This window comes from Thermobia domestica, chromosome 11, assembly GCF_964235325.1.
Source record: "Thermobia domestica chromosome 11, izTheDome1.hap1.1, whole genome shotgun sequence".
Lineage (NCBI taxonomy): Eukaryota > Metazoa > Arthropoda > Insecta > Zygentoma > Lepismatidae > Thermobia > Thermobia domestica.
The window spans coordinates 155719098-155742206 of NC_137464.1; the positions used below are offsets into that span (position 1 = coordinate 155719098).

Here is a 23109-nt window from a genome sequence, read left to right on the forward strand (position 1 = left end):
TCTAACATACAGGTTTCAGGCCGCTTCCTTCCCTACCCAATCCTTTCTTCCTTCCCTTTCCTCGGATAGTGTGGTTCAGGGACGTCATCCGTCATACGTGACGGGCTAACATGGCCATAGATGGTGAAAGCCCAGAAATCTAAATTCTTAATCCTAACCCTACTCTCTTTGGCTATTGACACACCACTGCCAGCGCGATTTCCACGCAGCGTACGCCTCCTGGAAGTCAGCATCCGACCACCCCCTCAGCATACCGTCTTTGCTTCTTGGATGGCAAAAACATCGTCAAAACTACAATCTTTGAAGCTTCTTTTGAGCTTGGGAGATAGAAAAAAATCCACGTGTCTCATGTCGGTATTGTACATTGGCTGCGGCAACATAGCTACGCCGTTTCTAGTTAGCAATGACATTATAACTAGGGACCGGATGTTAAGCAAAATGCCTATTCTTTAATATTAAAGATATGATCAAAAACAACGTTTTAAAGTTTATATGGGGCGTTATAGTTTCGATTTAAGTGAATTTTATTTTGCCTATTTTGACCTTTACTGCCTAAATAATTGCTTTAGTGCCTAATATTGCCTATTCTATGCATTTTCTTCAAAATAAGCCTTCATTGGGAAAATAAATATAATTTATGTAATATAATGCACACATATTTACTTATATTATGTGTTTGTAAACACAAGCTCGTCGTACGTTACAATATATATACAAGATGAACTTCAAAGATGTTCACATACTTCGGGAGGTGATTCATGACATGAAAATAAGATAAAAGTCCTCTTGAATGTCAGGAATCATCTCCTGAAGTATGTGCGCAACTTTATGTCCCGTTCCAATTGTCAGGATTCGATTTTCGATTCCAAGTTGGCACTCCTGTCACTCGAACACGACGCAGAATTCAACAACATGCAACAGAACTTAATGTCTTCTTTTCATGTCATGAATCACCTCCCGAAGTATATGCATATCTTTCAGATTCACACAGTATGTAGAATGCATAACATGCCTCGTTTTTGTATATACAGTAAAAGAAGATATTCTTTAACAAACAAATATGTTTCTATATTCTTTGAACATTAGCTATGACTTGAATCTATTTTTAATGGTATTGAGTATTTATCTTAATTATTTCGAGTTACATTTCAGTGCCTATTTTACTGCCTATTTTTTAAATTTTAAGTGCCTATTTGCCTGCCTATTTTGCAGGTTTTTAGTGCCTAAACATCCGGTCTCTAATTATAACAAACGCGGTATGACTCGGCGAGTTATCGTGATGGAGCTTTCAGCATTTGGCAATTTCCGGTCGGATCCGATTGACTGCCGGGAAAGAGGACTTTCACATAGTAAGCCACGTTAACAGTTTTCCCTTGAGGCAAAAATTCTTTGTGTACTACCCTTTCTTGTCAAAGAAAACAATGAACTTTGTTTTGATCTTGGACTTGGATATCTTTGCCTTTTTGGAGCGCGGGGACTCCATGGTGTGCCATTCTGAATTTTGGCTCTTGCTTTCAGAGTCGTATTAGATTACCATTTTTTGTCGCCCGTTATTACATTGTCTAAAAGTTCGGTTCACTCTCCACTTGCTCTAACATTTGATTGGAATGTCAACTCGTTTTTCCTTTTGTTCATCATCCAGCACTTTTGACACTAACTTCGCACAAATTTTGCGCATGTTCAGTTAAAATAATAATAATAATAATAATAATAATAATAATAATAATAATAATAATAATAATAATAATAATAATAATAATAATAATAATAATAATAATCGTGCACTAGTATTTTGGGTAGATTCATTTCTTTGGCTATCACTCAAACGACGTCTTGGTCCAAGAGTTTTGTCTTTTTGACGAAATTTTCGTCCACACGATTCATTGAGGAGCGTCTAGAGCGGTCGTTGTCCTTCACATTTTCCCGTCCGTTCTTGAAATCTCTTGCCAACGGAAAACCTGTGCTCTGGACATGGCTTGGTCCTGGTAAGCCTCCTTAATTATGTTGAACGTTTCTGAAGCGGATTTTCCACACTTGAAGCAAAAATTTAATGGAGTATCGTTGCTCATTGTGAGTATCCAAAAATCTCGACGTCGTTTTTAAACACGGTTTGTACGATATGCATCTCTTACTCTACCAGAGCTCGGAAGCAACTGATTCGGGTAGCGTTGCTTAGCTAAGACGCCACCACCCACACCACCATCAATCCCGCTCGTGGCGGACGCGCTTTTAATGACTAGAGCGCCGTGTGGTTAGGGATGCGCATGAGACGATTCGAGACAGAATTTTCCTGACAAAATTCGAGTCGAGTCACAGCACTTCCAATAGAGAAATATACATTTTTCGAGTCGAGACATCACTTTTACAGCAGATTTTCGAGACGAGACAGCCTCCAATCTTGTCTGGTGCGCATCCCTACGTGTGGTAGCCGATCTCATTGTTTCGGGACAAACACTGTAAACGTAAATTTGGTTTTCTTGAGCTAGTGTCATTTTTATGAGGCTCTGTTTGTTGTATTTTCTTTTCATGATTGTAAGCGTCTTAAGCGTGGGACTCGTTCATATTTTCCTCTGTATAGATTCAAGTACTTCCAGCTTCAAGTAGGTGGTGATGCTAGATTTTGTATCTTTTAAGAGTCTGTTTTCAGTCGTTTTGTTTACTGTAATGCACAGAGCTTTTTTCTTTTTCTGCCTTATTCCAATAAATTGTTTATTATATTACATATACAACTAAAAGTAGAAGGGCAAAATGTTTCGAGCGCTATGTTGGGCAAGGAGTTCAGAGAAAAGGGATCTTACGCATTAAAGATGTAGCATGAACAAAAATAATAACTTTTATTTATACATTTCTAAGAGTAATACATATTAACCAGGGCTGGATTATCCCATCTGAAGACTCGGACTAGTAAAAATATGTGGCCCCTGCTGACTTCACCTAGTACATTTCTGTGAAAGTACAGTAGGAGAGTTAAGGAGATATATTTCATATTTTTGGTCATATTTTATTTTACGATGATGATTGTATATTCATGATTATTTTTAGATAGCCAGTTGAGGTTTTGAGCAGAGTAGAGGTCCCTGTCCACCTGGAGACCCGGGCTATAGCCCCCGTAATGAGACATACTGCTTCTGGGTAAAATTAGTAACGGTTAGAAGTGCATTCATCATCAACTTTAGTTTAGCAAAGCGTTTCACATTAATATTATAAAATGTTCCAATATTGAAGAACCAGTTTTGTGTTTTGTTTGCTATTTAAGAATTATCTGTACTGCTTATGATTGAAATCTATCACAATCTATGAAGAGAATTGATTCATTTCTTCTTCTTCTTCTTCTACTACTATTACTCCTCCTCCTCCTACTACTACTACTACTACTATTACTACTACTACTACTACTACTACTACTACTACTACTACTACTACTACTACTACTACTAATAATAATAATAATAATAATATCTCTTCACATGGTTCTACTACTAGGAATGGGATCACAGTGATACATGTAAAGCCTATACAGTATGCCAGTGCATTTTTTAAGAAATCGCTACTGGGTATCCAGGCACAAAAGGGTCCTTTACACACACACAGCAAAATTCAAACGCACACAGTTTTTAAAGCGCAGTTTTGTATAATGTACACATAAATGAAATAATGACATACAAAATGGCGTATTTGTCAGACTTCTGCTAACCGTTTCGTTTCTGATTTAACACATCGCCATTATTACAGGAGCGGACATGTTCTTTTTTCACATTTTGGCTCAGATGCGCCCTCAAGTCGGTATTTAAAGATAAAATCATACTGTGCGATCATGATTGGATATTTTCTTTCATTTATTTATTTTTATATCCATATTTTTAAGTTAGACATAGACAGGACAAGGACAAAGAAACGCGACTAGTAGAGATGGAGAGCACAAAAAACACACAAGACACAAACCACTCAACAAAGAAATAACAATATGTGAACCTGACTAAACATTTCCCTAACGAAATCATTTTAGGTGTATGCGTATGTATTTAATACTAAATATTACTACCAATATAAAATCAAAAATTTATCTTCATGGTTTAAATCTCTCCTGTTTTAAAGCGTGTTATCCCACTTGCAGATGGTTAATTTCTAGCATTATTTTCACACTTCAATGGCATTGTTTGGTTTCTTACATGTTTAGAATATGATTAAGTTTCTCATCTAGTTACCATAGGTTTCACGGAGCCGTTAATATCACTAGCAGTCTTAATACCTGTATTACTATCACGGAATTTAAACATGATCTACTATCACCGAATAAATGGCACTGACATTACCAAAGAAAAGGATTTTTTTTCTGGTAATATTTAAGAAAACTGGAGCTGAAGAAAAAACGGAAAAGTATACAGTGACGCAGTATTAGAGATTCTAGTATCTGAGTATACGGGAAAAGGGGGATGGGCACAAAGGTAACAGCGACAGATTTATAAAGACATTTTGGTAGGGACTTCCCCTAAGAATATTTCGTGTATAGGAATCCCAAAATTTTGGGAGAAGCGGCTTGAAGATTATGAGTAACATTTGATTCGTTTCCTATAGAAATCCTAAAATTTTGGAGCTCAGCCTCCCCGCCACTGAAGGTACCTGTGCAACAAAGAGGGTCAAAAATTGTTAAAAATAGCGCTTTGTACTTAATGGACAATCTCTTACTTTCTTACAAGTTTGTGCCATCTATTATGTCAGAAAAAATGTCTAAACAACTCTCAATTATCGATATTGCCCATAGCAGACATGAAATGTTTGGTTGCCAGAAAATGTTAGGCCAGGATACGTTAAAGAGAACAATCTTTGAGAAGACTGGAATTGGGCAATAATGAGAATTGGGAATCTCTGGAAAGCGAACCAAGTAATTCAACTAAGAGCCTATCCGGTTTGCCATAAGCACCAGACTGTGTCACGTGATCACGTCAAAAGTCACGTTGCGCGCTAAATCGAGTCCGGAGATTCCAAATCAAGATGTGAGATACTTCAAGCACGTAACCTCCGCGTGGAGTGACCTGGGTAATTCGAAGAAGATACATATACTTTATCATTATTATTGATTTTACTCAAACAACTTGGCTTTTGACAACGTTCTATCCATATTTACCCTGCAGTGTGTGCTATACTTCATTTATAAGCTCTTCACTGTGTCTTTGTAATAAGCTTTCTATTAGCCATCTCCTTATTACAGTTTTTGAGATATGTGGACAACTTCATTTTTTCCCACTGATTTTCCATTGACTTGACTTTTCCATGTTTCGTGATCTTTTTTGACTATGTTCCATCCATTTTAGGACAATTTCTTTTTTTGAATGTAGAATCTGCAGAGACTGTCCAATATTTAATCTAATTTTCAGCCATCTCCCTCTTTATGTTTTTGAGATAAGTGTATGAAATACTTGTTTTCCATTGATTTTTCCCTGACATTAATGTTAATGTTTCGTGCTGTTTTTGAGTATGTTCCATCCATTTTAGGACAATTTGCTTTTCGAATTAGAATCTGCATAGTCTCTTCCACATTTAAGCCGAATTTCTGCCATCTCCCAAAAGGTCTGTTTACATCACTGAAACCGGATAGGCCCTTTATTGTTCAAGTACTCTTCCAGTAATTTAAAGATTTATGGAGTGCACTGGGTATCCAAACTGCTGGGCCTGGGTATCCAAGTACTGGGACTGGGTATCCATTTGGATACAAAAAGGTAGCTTAAAAAATGCCCTGCAGTATGCTGCCTTTTCGATGCAAGATATTTAGGCCTTAATACGTAACGAATATTTAGCATATTGTGTTACGACAGAGTAGTACAAAGTTACAGTGCTCTTTGAAAGAATGCTGTGCCATCAATTCGTCATTCTTTGGCAGCGTTTTACGAAAGAAACTGTGGGGTTCCCACACTTCTTCTAAGGAATTGCATGCTTATCCAACACTCACCAAAAATTTTGTCATTAACTGGCACAATGTAATATTTAAGACATTGAATTGAGGAAAAACTGGAGAAAAGTAGTTAGGATTGTTGACTACAGCATTTCCAAATTAGTCATAACTTTTCAAAAGTGTGTCTCTTTTTTAGCTCTTGAGCGAGTAGGATGTTTATTGTGATTCTTTAGACATACCGAATGACCTTATTTTTTCTGTCTGCAGAATTAGCTATTTTTTTCGTAGTCTTTAGTGTTTTCAGATTAATGTTATTTATAATCCGAAGTCAAGAAAGGTTTTTACGGAGCTAAGAAATGTATGCACTTGTGTTAATTAGAGTATTAATCAATACTCTATTGTTTATCTTTGCAGGTGTGCCAATGAAGGTTCGTTGGAGAGCTTGTGGAGTGGGTGATGGCGAAGAATAGAGCGCATTGTTAGTAGTGTGTGTGACGAACCATCGAGTTTCTTAGCACTTGAAACAAATGGAAAACAGACAAATGATATCTAAACATAAAATAGTGCCATATTCATATCTCCTACTTAATCTTCGATGACCACGGAAATAGTGTTTAAAGAAAAATTCTCGTATTAACTACGTGACCATTTTCGTCGCGAAGAGCTAGGTAGCAGCAGGTTTCTCGAGAAAAGAAGTGCGAAACGAATGGAGACCGAAGACGATTACACGCCGCCAATATTGGCACAGTTTTTCCATAAACTTCCTCACTTTAACATCACTTTCCATATAGTGAATTCAACATTTTGTCCTCAGAATGAACTTTACTTGGAGGTAAGTGCATAACTAGATATGGTAACCTTTACTTCTTTCTGTTGGATTTTACATCAGTATTGTGGGAGTATTAGTTTTACATTGGGTCAATGGGGAACGTACAAAATGTAGAACAGGACAATGTTGTAAATGCGTGTTTACATGCATACAATGTTAACTTTTATTGTTATCTATATTTCGATGTTTTTGTCTTTTTTTGCGACATATTCTTTATTTTTAAGAGCGATAGGTTATATTCTCTAAGTTTGTTTCTAAGCTGTTAACTGCGTGTTACGTATCTACTCTACAATTATAATGCATGTTGAATTGGAATTCAGTTTTCTCGCTTAAGATCTCTCTTGTGGCTGTGCATGGCTATAGATAAATGATTAGGTTTTTCACCTACCTTTCGTACGGCGGTACGGAAGACGTAGGTTTGATCTTTGATTGGTGTACAGTATTCGAATTGCATGTAACCTGTAGGTCAGTTGTGTCAAATAGCTTCTGTGTTGAAAAGTAAACTATGATCTCTAAGGTAAAATAATGAGTATAAATGTATCTCTAAGATAATGAGAATAAGTATGTAATCACTAGAAAAGCAAACAGCTTTGTCGCTTCATGTTTTATAACAAACTATAATAGATGTAGTTTAGGATTTTGTTTCTTAGTAGTGAAGGTGTTCAGTAATGGTGAAAAGCCATTTCTAATACAATGTGAGGCCGCGGTGGCTAGGTGGTAGAGCACTCACCTCTGGCGTGTCGGGCTCTAGCTCGATCCCAGCTCGCGCCAAGTAGACTTTGTGGTGAACAAACACCATATGTGATATATATATATATATATATATATATATATATATATATATATATATATATATCGCACACCCAGTGGAAGAATGTTACAACTCAAAATATGAAAATTTTGAGTTATCATCGCTTAAAAGAGATTAGAGAGAAGCGAGCTCTACCTGGTGGTATATTCTCAGAAACGTAACTAATCAAATTGACCCCTAGATGGCAGAAATACCAGTATTCCAGGGAGCAATTTTGATTAACAAACTTTAAAAAGTTACGTTCCTACAAATGTGTATTTTTTGCATTGCAACAGTCTTCCACCGGCTGTGCGATATACTCGTATATATATGTAATTGTAATGTGTATAAAATATGTAATTGTGACTTGTACGGTAAAGAGAGAGGCGCCGCGGTGGCTCAGTGGTAGAGCGTTCACATCTGGTGCATGGGGTCCCGGGTTCAAACCCTGATCCTCCAAGTGAACTTTGTGGTGGACAAACACCGTGTGCGTGGGTTTTCTCGGGGTTCTCCCGTTTCCTCCCACTTTCATCATTTCACCATTTCACTCATAATCACCGTCTCCTTTAGCCTAATCGGCATAATCGTGGGACGTAAAACTCAGATTTCATTTCATTTCATTTTTGTACGTTAAAGAGGACGAATAATAAAACTGAAGTAAATGAAGAAATAACGGAAGAAATAACTGGTAAAATTAAAATCGTAGGACGAAACGGAAGAACCCGAAGAATACCGAGAACGTTCTTGGGCACAAACTTCAGATGGACCGTAAATGAAGCAATGACTTTTCATATCAGATATGAATGTTTGACTACATTGAATCATTGTGTCGCGTTAGTCGTAGTAGTGATGGTGATAGTAATAGAAGGCTAGTAACGACAATAATCCTTTCTGTGTACTTTCATTTCGACTGACTCGCCTTATATTAGTAAATTATTTCTCAGTTTATGTAATACTTTTAAATACGAAATGTTGGCAATTCTTCAGTTACTTCAGTTGCAAAGGAATTCTGTAGAAAACCAACAATAAAACAAATTGATTATTCATTAACGGCGTTTCAATCTGTGAGTAGAATGCCGCGTATATAATTAATTAGCATGTCACTTACCGTATTTGTAGTGATTCCCTTTTGTGAATTTTGTGACTTTATTTCTCAAGAATGTCCTTTATTTATTTATTTATTTATTTATTTATTTATTTATTTTTACACTCAAAAGAACTGGCCTTGGCCAAAGATATAAAATCTATCACTCGTGAATGAAATAGATAAAACTTCTGATACAAAATATTCAATCATTACTGCATTTCAACCTTGTACTACTATTAGTAAGACCCCAGAGTTACTGTTTAAATTTAATTTACTTTGATGAAATATATTGTGAATATAAATCACTATTCCTTAATTATATAAAATTAAATCATTACTAAGTTACTGGGGGATCGTAATCAATAAAATACTACTCATTATTATTCTTATAATTCTGCAGATCTTTCGTACAGCACTTATTTCATGGAAACGCAAATATCGGGATAATTTAGAGAAAAAGGATACAGCTGAAAAATATCAAGCAATGCTTGATTTGATTGGCCAAAACGTGAAAATGTTAACAAATGTTTATCTTTGATTGGCATTTTCTTTGTTGTTTCTGTATCATACTTACCGTCGAAAAATGCAATATTGCTCGTATTATGTTGAGACTTCCACTGCTTGAGTTTCAAATCATCCGAGAAGAAAAGGATGACTTATCTCGCCCTCTCGCTCCCCGGATTAAAAAAGAATGAATTATTTTTTTTTCATGTTTAAAAATATTTCCTAGAGTAACTTTCGTTTAAAAAATCTGATTTTCGGGATTACGAATCACTCAAATATTCAATTTATGAAAAACTTATTTCGCTTCTACAACGCACACCATCACTAGTTTCAGAGGCGGTGTAAGTCCAGGTAGGACGCAGAGCAAATGAAATTAATCGAGATCAGTTTGCGAAAGCAGTTTGAGTGTACACTGCTGCCACTTGCCCGAATTCGTATTTTTATTACCATCCATCACTATGTGGAGGTTAGTAGTCAGATTTTGACACTTATTTACGAGCATCGTATTTTTATGAATTTTTAGTTTTGCTTTTTTTTGTGAAGCTTATGTGCAGCATAATCTGCATAAGTGGCTATTCGGTGTGTATTGTCACATGATATGATATTTCCAACAACCGTAATGCTATGTCGCTAGCTTGTTTTTGCGTTAACATTCAGAATGAAACGTTTCATGCTTTGATAATTGCTAAAAATTAATTATATCCTCAAAATCCAAAGTCAATATTGTCTCAAACCCGATGAAAACAGCCAGATTTGTACCTAAGTCTTTCTTAGCTCATAGTGGAACGCAAGTACGATTTTATCAGCTTTGTACTACTGAGGGACTGTTCATATGGTGAAATAGATGTAGGAAGTGAAATGAAAATTTGAAGTGCGGTTGCCATGCATGCGGAATATCGTCAAAGGAGTTCAAACTGTGAAGTTCATATCATATGAGGAGTTTGTATACATGCTTTAGTATGGTAAATGTATTTTTGCATGATATATTGTTTAATGGGGAAGGGTTAAATTCGTATACCTCCCCTTAAATACACTGCTGATTGTAAAACTCTTAGGTTTCAAGTCCTATGGAAGATTTCAGGGTGTCTTGATGGGAAAAGTCAAGCTGTTCTTCAGCATTCTTGCGCATCTTAGTAAACGAACGATATCTTGACAGTCGTGGTATAATTTTGCATTGTCATAGTTACTGGAATACAATAATGTCAAATCAGAATAACGTGTTTTTAGCCATTCTTCACTTTTAGCCGATTGCTGTTGAACGAAGTTAATGAATGATGATAAAAGAAATGAGGAATGAAAATTGCAAGTATTCATTTAAGACGTTATATCATCCCGGAATCACATTATGTGTCTAATGAAAAACCCTTAAATAAACCAGTTCAATATCTGAGTTTGTTCTTGTAACATATACACTGATCAGCCAAAACTTTATGGTCACTCGTTACTTTTTGAATGAAGTCGTTGGGCTGACAGAAAAGTCACGGGACACAAGAGAACCACGTGCGTATAAGGGGAAGGCCGGCGATATAGTTAGTTAAGAGTTTGATAGGGACCAGACTGTGATGCTCAGACGGCTGGGAACGAGCGTCTAGGAATTGTTTGCGAGCTGCTGCAACCAATTCCTAGTTAGTGTCCTCAACAGGAGGGAAAAGGACGGTGAAACCAGCACCACATCACTAAACATAGGACGGCCACACCTTATTAAATAAAATATCAGCCGTCGTTCAGTGTCTAGTTTGGTACAATAAAATAGGATGCAAACTATTGGCACAATTCAGGTTGCATAAGAAGTTTTCATGAAATATTGCTATACTCTTCGCAAATATACCCATGCATCACTAACCAGTGAATACACAAAATCTTCATTTCGAAAGAAACGAAGGTAGCACATTTTACATTACTTGTCAATCATTGAAACAATTGTTAGAGGCAAACCAAATTTTGAGATAACAGTTTCGTGCTCTCTGAAAAAATATTTCACATGAGAAAGGACACCGTAAAAGCCATTTTAATAAACAAAAGGAGAACATTAAATCTATTTCAGTTCGTGAAAACAGAAAATACATGTATTTAGATATGTTTGACTTAATTCGTCATTGTAACTTTTATAAAAACTACGGACTGTACATTGGAAGGCTGCAATGTTCAACTCGGTAGTGTAATTTTTTTAGGTGGCCCCCAGAACATAATTATCTGGGCCATTCATCAGTAACCCCCCACAATAATAATCGCAAGTACGCTTAATCTTGCAAAGGGTGCGAGATATTGAAAACATAATGGAAAAAAATCTCCCCTTTATGGTACCCCTTGCCGATTTTTATCAAGAAGTATTTCACTTATCTGTAAAGGGACATGTTCAGATGTTGTGAGGCTCGTGCTCATGTGAATGATACACTGTGTAAAGAGTGCAGGTGCAGCTAGTCTTATATATAAAGCTAAACGGTAGTTTGTTTGTACTCCATATCCGTGGGTTCTCTTATTCCTCCTACACTTTCATTCCATTAATTATTTCATTGCCACTCAGATTTAGAAATCACCCGTGTCCTTTAACCTAAACGGCATAAACGAAGTACTGTAGTTCAAATTAACATTTTCCTGCTTCAAGATGTATCGTCGTAGAACAAAAATGGTGTTAGATAACGACAAGCGTTTTTCTGCAAAAGGTTCAGGGTCTCAGGAGAACATATAATTACAACCCACAACACACTACTAAAACCGGAAATGGTTGAAATTTACTAGAGTATACTACTTCCGATTTGAGTACCGATGTCCGTTAATAAAACTGTAAGAGATATCGAGATGCAATTTTTGTAATTGATTCGACTTCCCAACAATAAGTGCCACTTTCTCTGTAAACTGTATTTAAACCAGAAGTCGTTCAAATTAACCACTTCAGTTTCCACATTGGTCACCGTAGAACAAAATTGGCAATATATAACAACAAGGTGTTTTCTGTAATTGATTGAGGGTGTCAACAGAATATATAATCTCTACTCATAACACTCTATCGAAACCGGAAGATGTTGACATTTACTATTTTCGGTTTCAGTACTGATTTCTGTAGAGAGAAAAAAGCGGTAAGAGACCTCGAGATGCAGCCTTTTGTAATCGATTCAACTTCAAAGTTATATCTTCTCCCATAAGCGTGTATTCAATCCGGAAGTGGTTCAAATTAACAATTTCCGGTTTCAACATTCAAAGTCAGAGAAAAAATGTAATAGGTAGCGACAAGCTGTTTTGTTTAGTCGATACAGCATGTCAAGAGAATGTACTATCAGAACTCACACTCTACTAAAACAGGAAGTGTTTGAAATTTGCTACTACTTCAGATTTCAATACTGATTTCCGTAGAGCAAAAACGGTAACAGATATCGATTTTTTATTTATTTATTTATTTTTTGCGAGCAGTTTAGCTTCCCAATAGTATAAGTATATTCTATCTCCTTCCTTAACCATACCTTTTTGATATGGATTCCGCGTTCGAGCAACAGGCTATATTTTTAAATCTTGTTAATCTATTGCATCCAGTAATTGTAGTTGTACTACTTTCGAGTTTGAGTGTTGGATTCGCAAAGTTTAAGTCTACCATAGCTTCACGAAACTCACTTGTTTCTTTATCAACGCATTTCATTTACCAACTCTCCTGAGAGCATGACCGGAAGTATGGAACTAAATTTAAAAAAAAATAATTAAAAAATGTATAAACTAGTAATACTATGTTTTCGCAGTTGGTAATACTATAAATAGTATCTACTTCTTTACTTTCTCCACAACGCTAAGAGTGGAGGAAAGTACTCGAATCCACGATCCGGACGCAAAGGAATATTTTTAACTTCCCAAGCTATAGAAACACCGCACAATAATTTGCATTGGACAGGGTATCCCCGTGTTTACCAGAAGGTGGTACCGTGTTTGCATACTGCGCCACAAGATTTTCTAACGGCATTAAAATGTTTGAATAATTATTTTCAAGTAAAGAAGAGATCATATTCACCACTCCAGGTTGAAATTGAAGTAGTGAGGAGATGGAATGTCGGATCTTGTCCGATATAGGCTGCCATGTGAATGCCCCAAGAATACAGTGTAATGTAAACAGTCACACACAGTAAAGAAAGATAAAAACTCTCCGCAATCACTTCAGTTCTACTTGTCAAAATGTGTATAATAATTTAACATGCTATAGAGGGAGATCGATAATTTAAAATAAACAACAAGAAGAAAGTAGCAGTGTTTCTGAACTTACAAATCTACATTACATAATCTAGACAAGCAACCCTGTAACAGACAGAATCCCGATCGTCCTTCGAAGAATTCTACACAGCAAATGTTTGGTTCTTAATTTTGCGCGCCGATGCAAGAAATATGAATCCAACACAGGATAGGTAAATGGAAACAGATTCTAGAAAAGAATTAGTTTCAACGTAAAAAAGTCAACGGAAAAAAAGAAATTATAGAAAATTTTAATATAATTTTAAATTTTCTGTCTACCCTGTCTCTCCTCAAGCCATGGCATGGGGCACCCTATATTTTTGGCTATAGTATACTTCAGAAGTATTCTCGTGAATCCGCGAGTCCCAACTTATATATTCTAGAATCGAATCAGAGACTCTTTGCAGAACTTTTGTACAACTTTGGAATAAATATTTAAAATTACTGTGGTTTGAACTGTGGCCCTCAGTGGTGAGGCAACTTCGATATTACATTTGCTGTTAAATTAGGTGCATTAGGTTGACGTTCTCTCAGAGTTTGACTCTCGACCGGAGCACATACATTTCGATATTGTTTCAGCAACATAAGATAATTATCTGAATCAGGAGGTAGCGGCGAACTTACGACTTAGAAATAGCGTCAAATGGAAACTTATTTGCTAACCAAACTACTACTTAGTTATAAGCATTACTGAACTAAGAGCCGCCAAAGCCTTCATGTCTTTTCTATTGAGTTTTGTTTATTAGATTAATTTTCTAGCGTTGAAAATTAAATGAGTACATTTCTATAAATATAGCATTTTGAAAATGTTTTGAGTCATTTACTGACGGAAGTACCGGTACTTTACGAAAGAAATGAGAGAAAGGAGAAACTGTCCAACAGATCAAAAAGCAACTAACTGCATGAATTGTTAAGAGTAGAAGTCAGTGAACATCTGTCGCTTGCGTGATTCATTTTGTATGTACGTTTGTAATTTTGCATTGCGTTCGTCATAATTAATTTCATGGTGGTTCTCGTAATGGTGTTCATCTTCCCCTTCGCCCTCACACAGCCTTGCTTGTCTGCCCTTCCTGCTTCTTTCGGCTCTGAGCATATCGTCACACAATGTTGATACCAGGTGCGAAATTGAGCTCTTAATGCAGTTTCTTACGCAATTCACTTGTTTACATTTTCTCTGACGTAATTCAGCCTTTTAAAACCAGAGGACAATAAAAAAGGCGATAGTTGTAATTACGAGGTTACTTGCATCCGTTAAAAAACGATTAATGTTAAAGCCAAATAAATGGCACTCACGGAAGTATTGTTAAACATAAAGTAAGAACAATTGCCTTATTATGTGTATTCTCTTATGTGTTTTACAAGTAGGTTTATCAGAAGTATTAAGACAGGGTTTCCCAAGCTGTGCGCCGTAGCTGACTTAAGAATTAACTGAAAAGCCGTACAATAGTAAAATATGTAAGTCAACTTCATCTTATGATTCTAATTTATCAAGGGCTCCCTCGTGGCTAAGCGGTTAGCGTACGCGCCTCTGGCATGAGAGACCCGTGTTCGATTCCCGGCGGGAGCTCATATGGTTTGGATTCCACGTTAAAACTGTAGGTCCACGTCTCATATAGCCTCGCTGCTGAACGGGACGCTAAACTAAAAATCAAATCTAATTTCTCAAATTATGAATTCCTTAACCTTTGGTAATGCACATTAGAAGCAGTTTCATAACATATAGTACTGGAATTGACGACTTTTGATCTTCAGACGAAAGTTCTTGAATCAAATCCTACGCCTGACCATTCTGACTGATAATTGTAGATTATTTTTGTGTCACTTCCAACTGCAGTATTTCCTTTGTCTTAGTTTGCATGGTTTTTGACTGAAAGCATGATACTCTGGGAATAGAACTCCCACATGTTTTTACCACGTTTTTGACAGTTTTAATAGCTTGTGCATCATCAGAACTAACCTGTGGCCACGAAGGGAGCCTCGCAAGAGTTTCACGTATCACAGTTTGACAATCAGTAGCTTAAATCGGCTTCTCAACTTATTTCTCATCGCGATCATTTTTTTTATCATATCCTCTTGTCAGTGACCACTCTAAGTAATTTCCAGTTTAGAATAAGCTTTTTCTTTTTTCATTTATTACTGCTTATCGCTTGTGAAGACTGCTGAAATCACATCAGACTCAAGTTTCACGTTAGCCTTCATTTTGAATTGTATTTCAGTATGAAGCTGTTGTATTTTTGTCCAATTTCAATTTCAATATGGAGATTTGTCCTACTTCAACATACAGACTCTCACTAGATCACTTCTCTTTTATTTCAGGAAGTTGTTTCGATTAAACTTTTTGCCTTCTGTGCACTGTAGATTAAAATCGTACTTAATTAAAAGCTCTAATTATTTACTTGTTCTAATAATAAACAGCAAAAAGGACGTTCATGTTCTATATCATCATAATCCATTTTCAAATAATTAAATTGGTACAATACAGCTCAAGTTGCAATTCAATGGTCATTACTGTAGAAATACACAAATATTAATGTAGAAAATTCAAATATGATTTCGGGCCTTTCCCTATTTTGAAATAATTAAATTGAAAATATTCATTTTATAAGCTACAATTAAATCATCACATTAGTTTTAAATCTGCAAACTGCCTGAACGCTAGAGTCATCTGTTGGCATTAAGCAAGCAGGTAGCGCAGATAGTGATACCTATGAGCTTGACTGTACTATTAGACATTATCTTTACTCACAGGCTGATATGTTTTTTATATTATAAATAGGATTGTTTTTAAACGATCTTTTATTTGTTTAGCATTTTGTTCAATATTCTTCTCTGTATTTGATGATAAGTGTGGAAATGAATTTTAAAAAAAGTGTATCAAAATAAGAAATTCAAGATAATCTTTAAAACATACTATTTTCCGTTACTAGATCCTAGTTATATTTATGTTTTTTCCACCTCCCTTCGCAAACCCCAGGGTCTCGACCTCCAGGTTGGGAAACCCTAGCTTAGATAGCATTTCACTGCATGTTTATTTTAAATTTGTGCAGATTATAATGCCATCAGAATAGAAAATAAAAAGTCAGTCCATACTTACATATTTTTACATAAAAAAAAACACATACGATGAGCACTAAAAGATTATATTTCGTGTGGTGTACCGTACTTTGTGTTTGGTGATTAGCCTGTTGAGCTACGTATATATAAAAGAAAGAAAGAAAATAAAAACTATTTTATATATAAATGGGCTGTCATGGTAATCATTCATCAATGAAGTACTACAACTAAAAACTAACTTCCCACTCCTAGGTCTTTTAAGCATTGAAATCAAATTTGAATGGAAATGACGAAAAAGGTAGAGAAATAGGAAAAGAGGATTTGACAACGACGTATTGAAAAACGAAAGCCGGAACAGGCAGCGAAAAAAAAAATGATGGAAGAAATGAATGAGAGATGATGGCAGAGACTGGAAAAGGATTGAATGCAGAGAGAAGGAAGGATCAAAGCATGCAACGGAGTGTTGATAGGGGTTTCGCCACTTCTGAACATCAAGAACTTTTCATCAAATGAAAAAAAAAAGGAAAAAAGAAAACTGCCAAAAGAGACTTGAAGCGTCGTCAATCTCTTTCATAATATTCCATCTCAACCTAACAATCCATTTCAACTGAACTGCAGATAATTTTTCTTCATGATTCCTCAAGCACATAAGCGCATTTTTCCTTTTATTTTCGTGCATTTTTTTTTTTTTTTTTTTTTTGCAGAAAGCACTATCGCATTCGAAAATTAATCCGAAATCATCATCATCATCATCATCATCATTATTATTATTATTATTATTATTATTATTATTATTATTATTGATAATAATAATAATAATAATAATAATAATAATAATAATAATAAAATATTCTATCGAATAAAAATACTTGTCATATTATATATAACCCCACTAATATCGAACCAAGAACATTTACAGTTCTGAGCTTTTATAGACTTACTTCTGTTATGAGATTAATACATTGATATTAGCATTACAAGGAAAAAAGGAAAAAAGCAAATGTTAAATACCTACACATAATACTCTACCTTCATCGTCATAATTGCAGATGTTATTGGATCTCATGATAGAACGAAGCCAGAAAGAACGGTCTCATCATTCCAGCCATCGCAGTGACCCTGCATAGTGAAGTCGCTAACGCTCTCGGTGCGAGCGGTCTCGGCTTCGATTCCCGGTGGCGGCACTCGGTCAAAAAAGTGTAAAAAGCCTTTTTTTTAGGCCAGCCATCCTGAATGAGGGTTTTTCTCATTCTCACCATGCAAATGCCGGGATGGTACCTAACTTACTGGTCCCAGGCTGCTTCCTTCCTTTTCCGCGGATAGTTTGCTTGCCGAGGGACGTCATCCCTCATCGTGACTGGCTAAGTGGCCATAGCTGCCGAAAGCCCAGAAATCTAAATCCTAAATCCAGCCATCGTAGCCTTTATGCTCCAGCAAACTTAAAGAACTGTTCTTGGTGAATATGTAAGTGATAAATTACAAACTTCTGCATTATAATTTCGAATTTGGCAAATCTTTCATGCATCAGTTTAGCAAGGATTGGACATTGGACATTCATTTCTGAGAAGTATGGACAGCATTTTCCTTGTCTTTCGTGTTGACATGGAAAGCGGCGGAAGGAGTAAAAGCGATAAGAAAGAAGTATAATCCCTGCAGAGACGTAACCTAATGCAGCAAATGATTTAGTAAAGAAGACGTAGTTAACATCGAAGAATGAACATTTCTTTCAAGACAAAGAAGAAATTGAAGAGAATAAATCCGAAGTCGTTATACAAAAAATGGTCACCCATGAAACATTGAATGGTCACCCATGAAATGTTTGGAAGAACTTGAACGACACCCTTTCTCAAATCGTGTACCGAACTTTCAAACTTTGTTTAGAACCGTGCCGTAAGGGGAGTGGGGGCGAGCGGGGCGACGGCCCCGGGTGCCCAATTAAGGGGGCACAAAATTCGGGAGGAGAAAATAAAAGAAAGAAAAAAAGAGAGAAGAAAAATGTTACTCATGTTAGCAAAATCCATGTGCACAAGTATGAAATGGAAGGAAAAAGTAATAAAAGTGCGCAAAATCAAGGAAAAGCAGCGTTTATCTTCGAAAATTTTCTTACGTTTCGCATTATATAATAAAATCCAACCAATAATACAAATTTTAACTGTATCAACGCTACACAGCACAAAGCTTTTACCCTAATCCAAAGCACAAATACAGGCGGTAGCTCAGATGTACCAAATAGTATCATACTCTCACTGCAACAGACATTTTTTCAGCCAGAGGGGTGTAGCTATTCACAAAGGCAGATGCCATCATAAACTTTCGAATAACACACTATCATCCACTAAATAGTTCTTGATGGCATAGATTTCAATTCTGAAGACTCTTTATCTCACTTTTGTAGTGTACTCGCTCATCTCAAAGCCAACATTCCAGTTCTTCGCCGAGTTCCTCGAGGAGCTAGATTGGCCGTAGCAGAATCTCTTCAACACGTAATACAAAAGGTAATGAGAACTAACAATCTTGAGTCTTGGACAGAGCTTTTCCTATACCCATATGCAGTACTCTGTATTCCACCACATTCCGAAAAAGTCACCAATCTCACATCGTGGGTAAAGCACAGAATCAGGACTTGGTCAGAATCGCATAGGGATGCTCTATCAGCACCCTTTATGCATACGTACAAACCTCGTCAATCGCCAACATCCAACTCATTTAATATCAAGACCATCGAACAGAAATTGGCAGAGGGAGACATACGAGGAGCAATGAGATTATTATCTTCCAAAGATATTTTAACTACTCCGGATAAATCAGTGCTGGAATCCCTTAGAGAGAAACATCCTGCTCACTCTCATTCATTGAACTTTCCTAAACCTCCCGAGACATTCTTTACTCTTACTAAAATATCAGCATTAAAATTTACCAAAGCTCTTAAATGGTTTCCGGCGGGTTCAGCAGGTGGAATGGATAATCTCCGTCCAACGATTCTAAAAGCTCTTATTATGATTCAAGATTCCGAGACGAAAGAGCGCTTAATCAACTCAATCTGCGAATTATAAAATCTGGTAATTTCAGGAAAATTACCAGCCGTAATAAATCCGATTTTTTTCGGTGCTTCACTCATTGCGCTCAAGAAGAAAAGTGGTGACATTCGACCGGTAGCAGTGGGGAATGTGTGGAGGCGACTCACAGCTAAAATTATATGCTCCAGAATGCGAGAATCATTAATTGATATATTATCCCCACACCAGCTAGGAGTCTGCGTGCTCTACGGAGCTGAAATTGCAGTCCATGCTGCACGAATGTATAATTCCTCTCAACATACTCAACCTAAAGCTCTACTTAAAATAGATTCCAAAAACGCTTTCAACGAAATTAACCGAGATTCAATGCTGTGTTCAGTTAAAAGCCACTTCTCTTCTTTCTTTCCATATATATATCAGAGCTACTCACAACCTAGCTACCTTTTTATAGGAGATAAAATTTTCCTTTCACAACGTGGAGTTCGACAGGGAGATCCACTAGGTCGTGCTCTATTTGCATTAACTCTTCACCCTATAATTAGAGATATTAATACTGAGCTCAACATTTGGTATTTAGATGATGGCACTATAGCCGGAGAAACTGAGTCAGTATTGCATACTTTAGATCATATACGCACACAAGCAACATCGATCGGATTGTCTCTCAATTACTCGAAATGCGAAATCGGCTTTCTAGGAGTAACAAATGCTGAAACTCAAAAGCTGTATGATAGATTCAACGAGGCGGCGCCTGGAATTAAATTATTAACATCTTCTAACGCCGAACTGCTAGGAGCGGCTCTTACACCAGACACAAGGAGCAAGATATTACTGGAAAAGATATCATCTTTAGATCATCTACTTTCACGCCTTTCCAAAGTTTCTGCACATTCAGCATTTTATCTCCTCAGAGCATCTTTCTCGATCCCAAGATTGTTGTATTTTCTACGTTGTTCCTCCTCCTGGAGGGACGATAATCTACTTGAGAAATTCGACTATGCTCTTAAAACAGGACTGGATAATATTCTTAATTGTACCCTCAGTGATGAAGTATGGCTACAAGCATCACTACCAGTCAGAAATGGAGGTCTTGGAATACGTCGCGCCACGGATTTGGCTATCCCGTCTTTTCTGGCCTCTTTCTATAGTTCAAGACAATTGATTGGAACCCTCCTTCAGAGAGAAGATGCAGCCACTAACCCGGATGTGCAGGAGTGCATAGCCAGATTTAGTTGGGTCAGACCCCCCGGCTCCCAAAAGTCGAAATAATCAGTCGATCTGGGACGAGCCTATCGTGAATTACCGTTTGGATTCATTATTGCAGACTTCTAATAATATCGAAGATAAGGCCAGATTACTTGCTGCCATGTCCCCTGAAAACGGAGCATGGCTTCAAGCTCTACCTTCACCTTCTCTCGGTCTACACCTAGACAACGAAAGCTTCCTAGTGTCCGACACCCTTCGACTAGGAGCAAATATATGCGAACAACACCACTGCCCAAGCTGCAACGCTGTCGTAGATAAAAGAGGTTTACACGGTCTGTCATGCAAAAGCAATGCCGGCAGACATTCACGCCATTCGAATGTGAATGACATCATTTTCAGAGCCTTAACATCCGCAGGGGTGCCAGCAGTGAGAGAACCAATTGGGTGCAGCCGTTCAGACAGAAAAAGGCCGGAAGCAAGGTCATAAGTGTATGACCTTAGTGCCCTGGAAGCAAGGAAAGTCGTTGATTTGGGATTTCACTTGCTCATACACTTATGCACCCTCCAATCTACAATTTTCATCGACTAAAGCAGGACTTATCACTGCACGAAGAGCAAAAGAAAAAAGAAGTAAATACGTTAATCTCCTAGATAAATATTGGTTTATTGCAATAGCAATTGAATCTACTGGATCCTGGGATCAAGAAGGCGCAAAATTTATTAACGAAATTGGCAAGCGTATATCCATTAAATCAGCAGACACTTGAGCTAAATCTTTTCTAATTCAACGCATTAGCATGGCCATTCAACGAGGGAACGTAGCCGCTGTTATGGGCACGTTACCCACTGGTAAAGAACTATAAGAGATTTTTCTTTTGTAATTTCTGACGCGTCTAGTACACTAAGAGCATTGAAATTTGGAAATAAAGTTAGAGATATCTAGAATACATTTGAACCCCAAATCTTCTGAAAGTTAATTGTTACATTACTAACATTATTGAACAATTCTAACCTACAAATATTATTTAAAAATTGTAACGTATATTAACTATGTTAACAAATTAGAAAAATATAAGTTTCATATATATATATATATATATATATATATATATATATATATATATATATATATATATGTGTGTGTGTGTGTGTGTGTGTGTAAAATGTACCACTGGATTGAAGTTTATTCGTAATGATTTGCCAACACTGTTTCAGTTTATTTGAAAATATTTGATTGGCTAGTTTTCAAGTCTGTGCATATGCGATATTTGCACTTGTTTTCATAAGAAAGTTTTGTGATTAAATAAGTGTGTATTAAAAATAATAGAATTAATATTGTATATGAATATCAATTGTAAATTGAACTGCTACTTCTTTACTACTGCGTAGTGTCCCTGGTTCGAACCCGGCTCGCTCCAAGTGGGCTTTGTGGTGGACAAACAGCGTGTGCATGTTTTTTCTTGGGGTTTTCATGTTCTCTCCCATTTTCTTCATTCTACCATTTCGTTCATTATTATAAACAATCTCTCTTAGCTTCGGTGCATATATTCGTGGGACGTTAAATTTAAAAATGCATAAAAACAAGGAAACCATTATTTTCTTATGATGTTTCCTTGTTTCCTTGGCGATCCAGTGTCCATACACTTTAATACATGTAAGTACACTTACAATCCCATTCTTTTATACATACAGTAGTCCTATAGAATAAAGTCAACTATTTTAAAATATTGTATCGTATGTACAGTATGGTATACGATAGCATTATGTACGTAATTTTCTATTATTAAAAAAAATCACTCTCTTCTATCTTGGACACCCCTCAATTTAGACAAGATTTCGTTCTTCTTTATATTGTGCTGTTCCCCAAGGATCTGTTAGCATCCTCCTGGCTAAGCAGTTAGCGTCCGCGCTTTTGGTATGGGAAACCCGGATTCGATTCCTGGCGAACCTGTCTTGTCACCATTACCTACATCATTTTCACGACCCATTTTCAACTGTTATCTTGTAATATCCTTTCGTTCCACTTTGCAGGTGAAAATACCATTCTAGTAGCAAAATAATCGGAGATACTAATATTTTCTAGCAGAACATCAGGAATACATTTGAGTTGCCGAGTTCAATAACGTCTCTTGTCCACATTACAAACCTCTCGAGGAGTTTTTTTTTTTTCCACCGTCTTAATTTTTATACCTGAAGGTGAACCAAATCAATCCTGTAAAATGTAAACTAAATACCTAAATACATTGAATGGGATAAATTAGCTGAAATTGGGTATTAACAAATCATAAACAATGAAGAAAGCACATTACGATAAAGTGGACAAGAGATTTTTTTTTTTTAATTAGGGTGGTGCATTTATACGGTGGTGCAGTCCAGGGCCATAAATAGTGGGGGGATAAGGGGCAACTGCCCCCAGGGAAGCTCCCCGCCGTTCGAGGGGGACCACTTTAAGACAAAAATTTTCTTACTCCATATACGATACGAACATGAAATTATATATGAAGCATCAAACAGGTTCACATC

The 23109-nt window shown here is 36.6% G+C and overlaps 1 protein-coding gene across 9 annotated transcripts in view; it reads left to right on the plus strand.

Annotated features, from left to right (window-relative positions):
- tty (tweety) overlaps positions 1-23109 on the plus strand; it is a 485971-nt gene that overhangs the window by 235847 nt on the left and 227015 nt on the right. For all 9 annotated transcript variants that reach the window (XM_081731237.1, XM_081731240.1, XM_081731242.1 and 6 more), the window contains exon 2: positions 6305-6722. In XM_081731237.1, the coding sequence (XP_081587363.1) occupies positions 6597-6722 (126 nt within the window). In that variant the 5' untranslated portion in view covers positions 6305-6596. The remainder of the gene's footprint in view (positions 1-6304; positions 6723-23109) is intronic.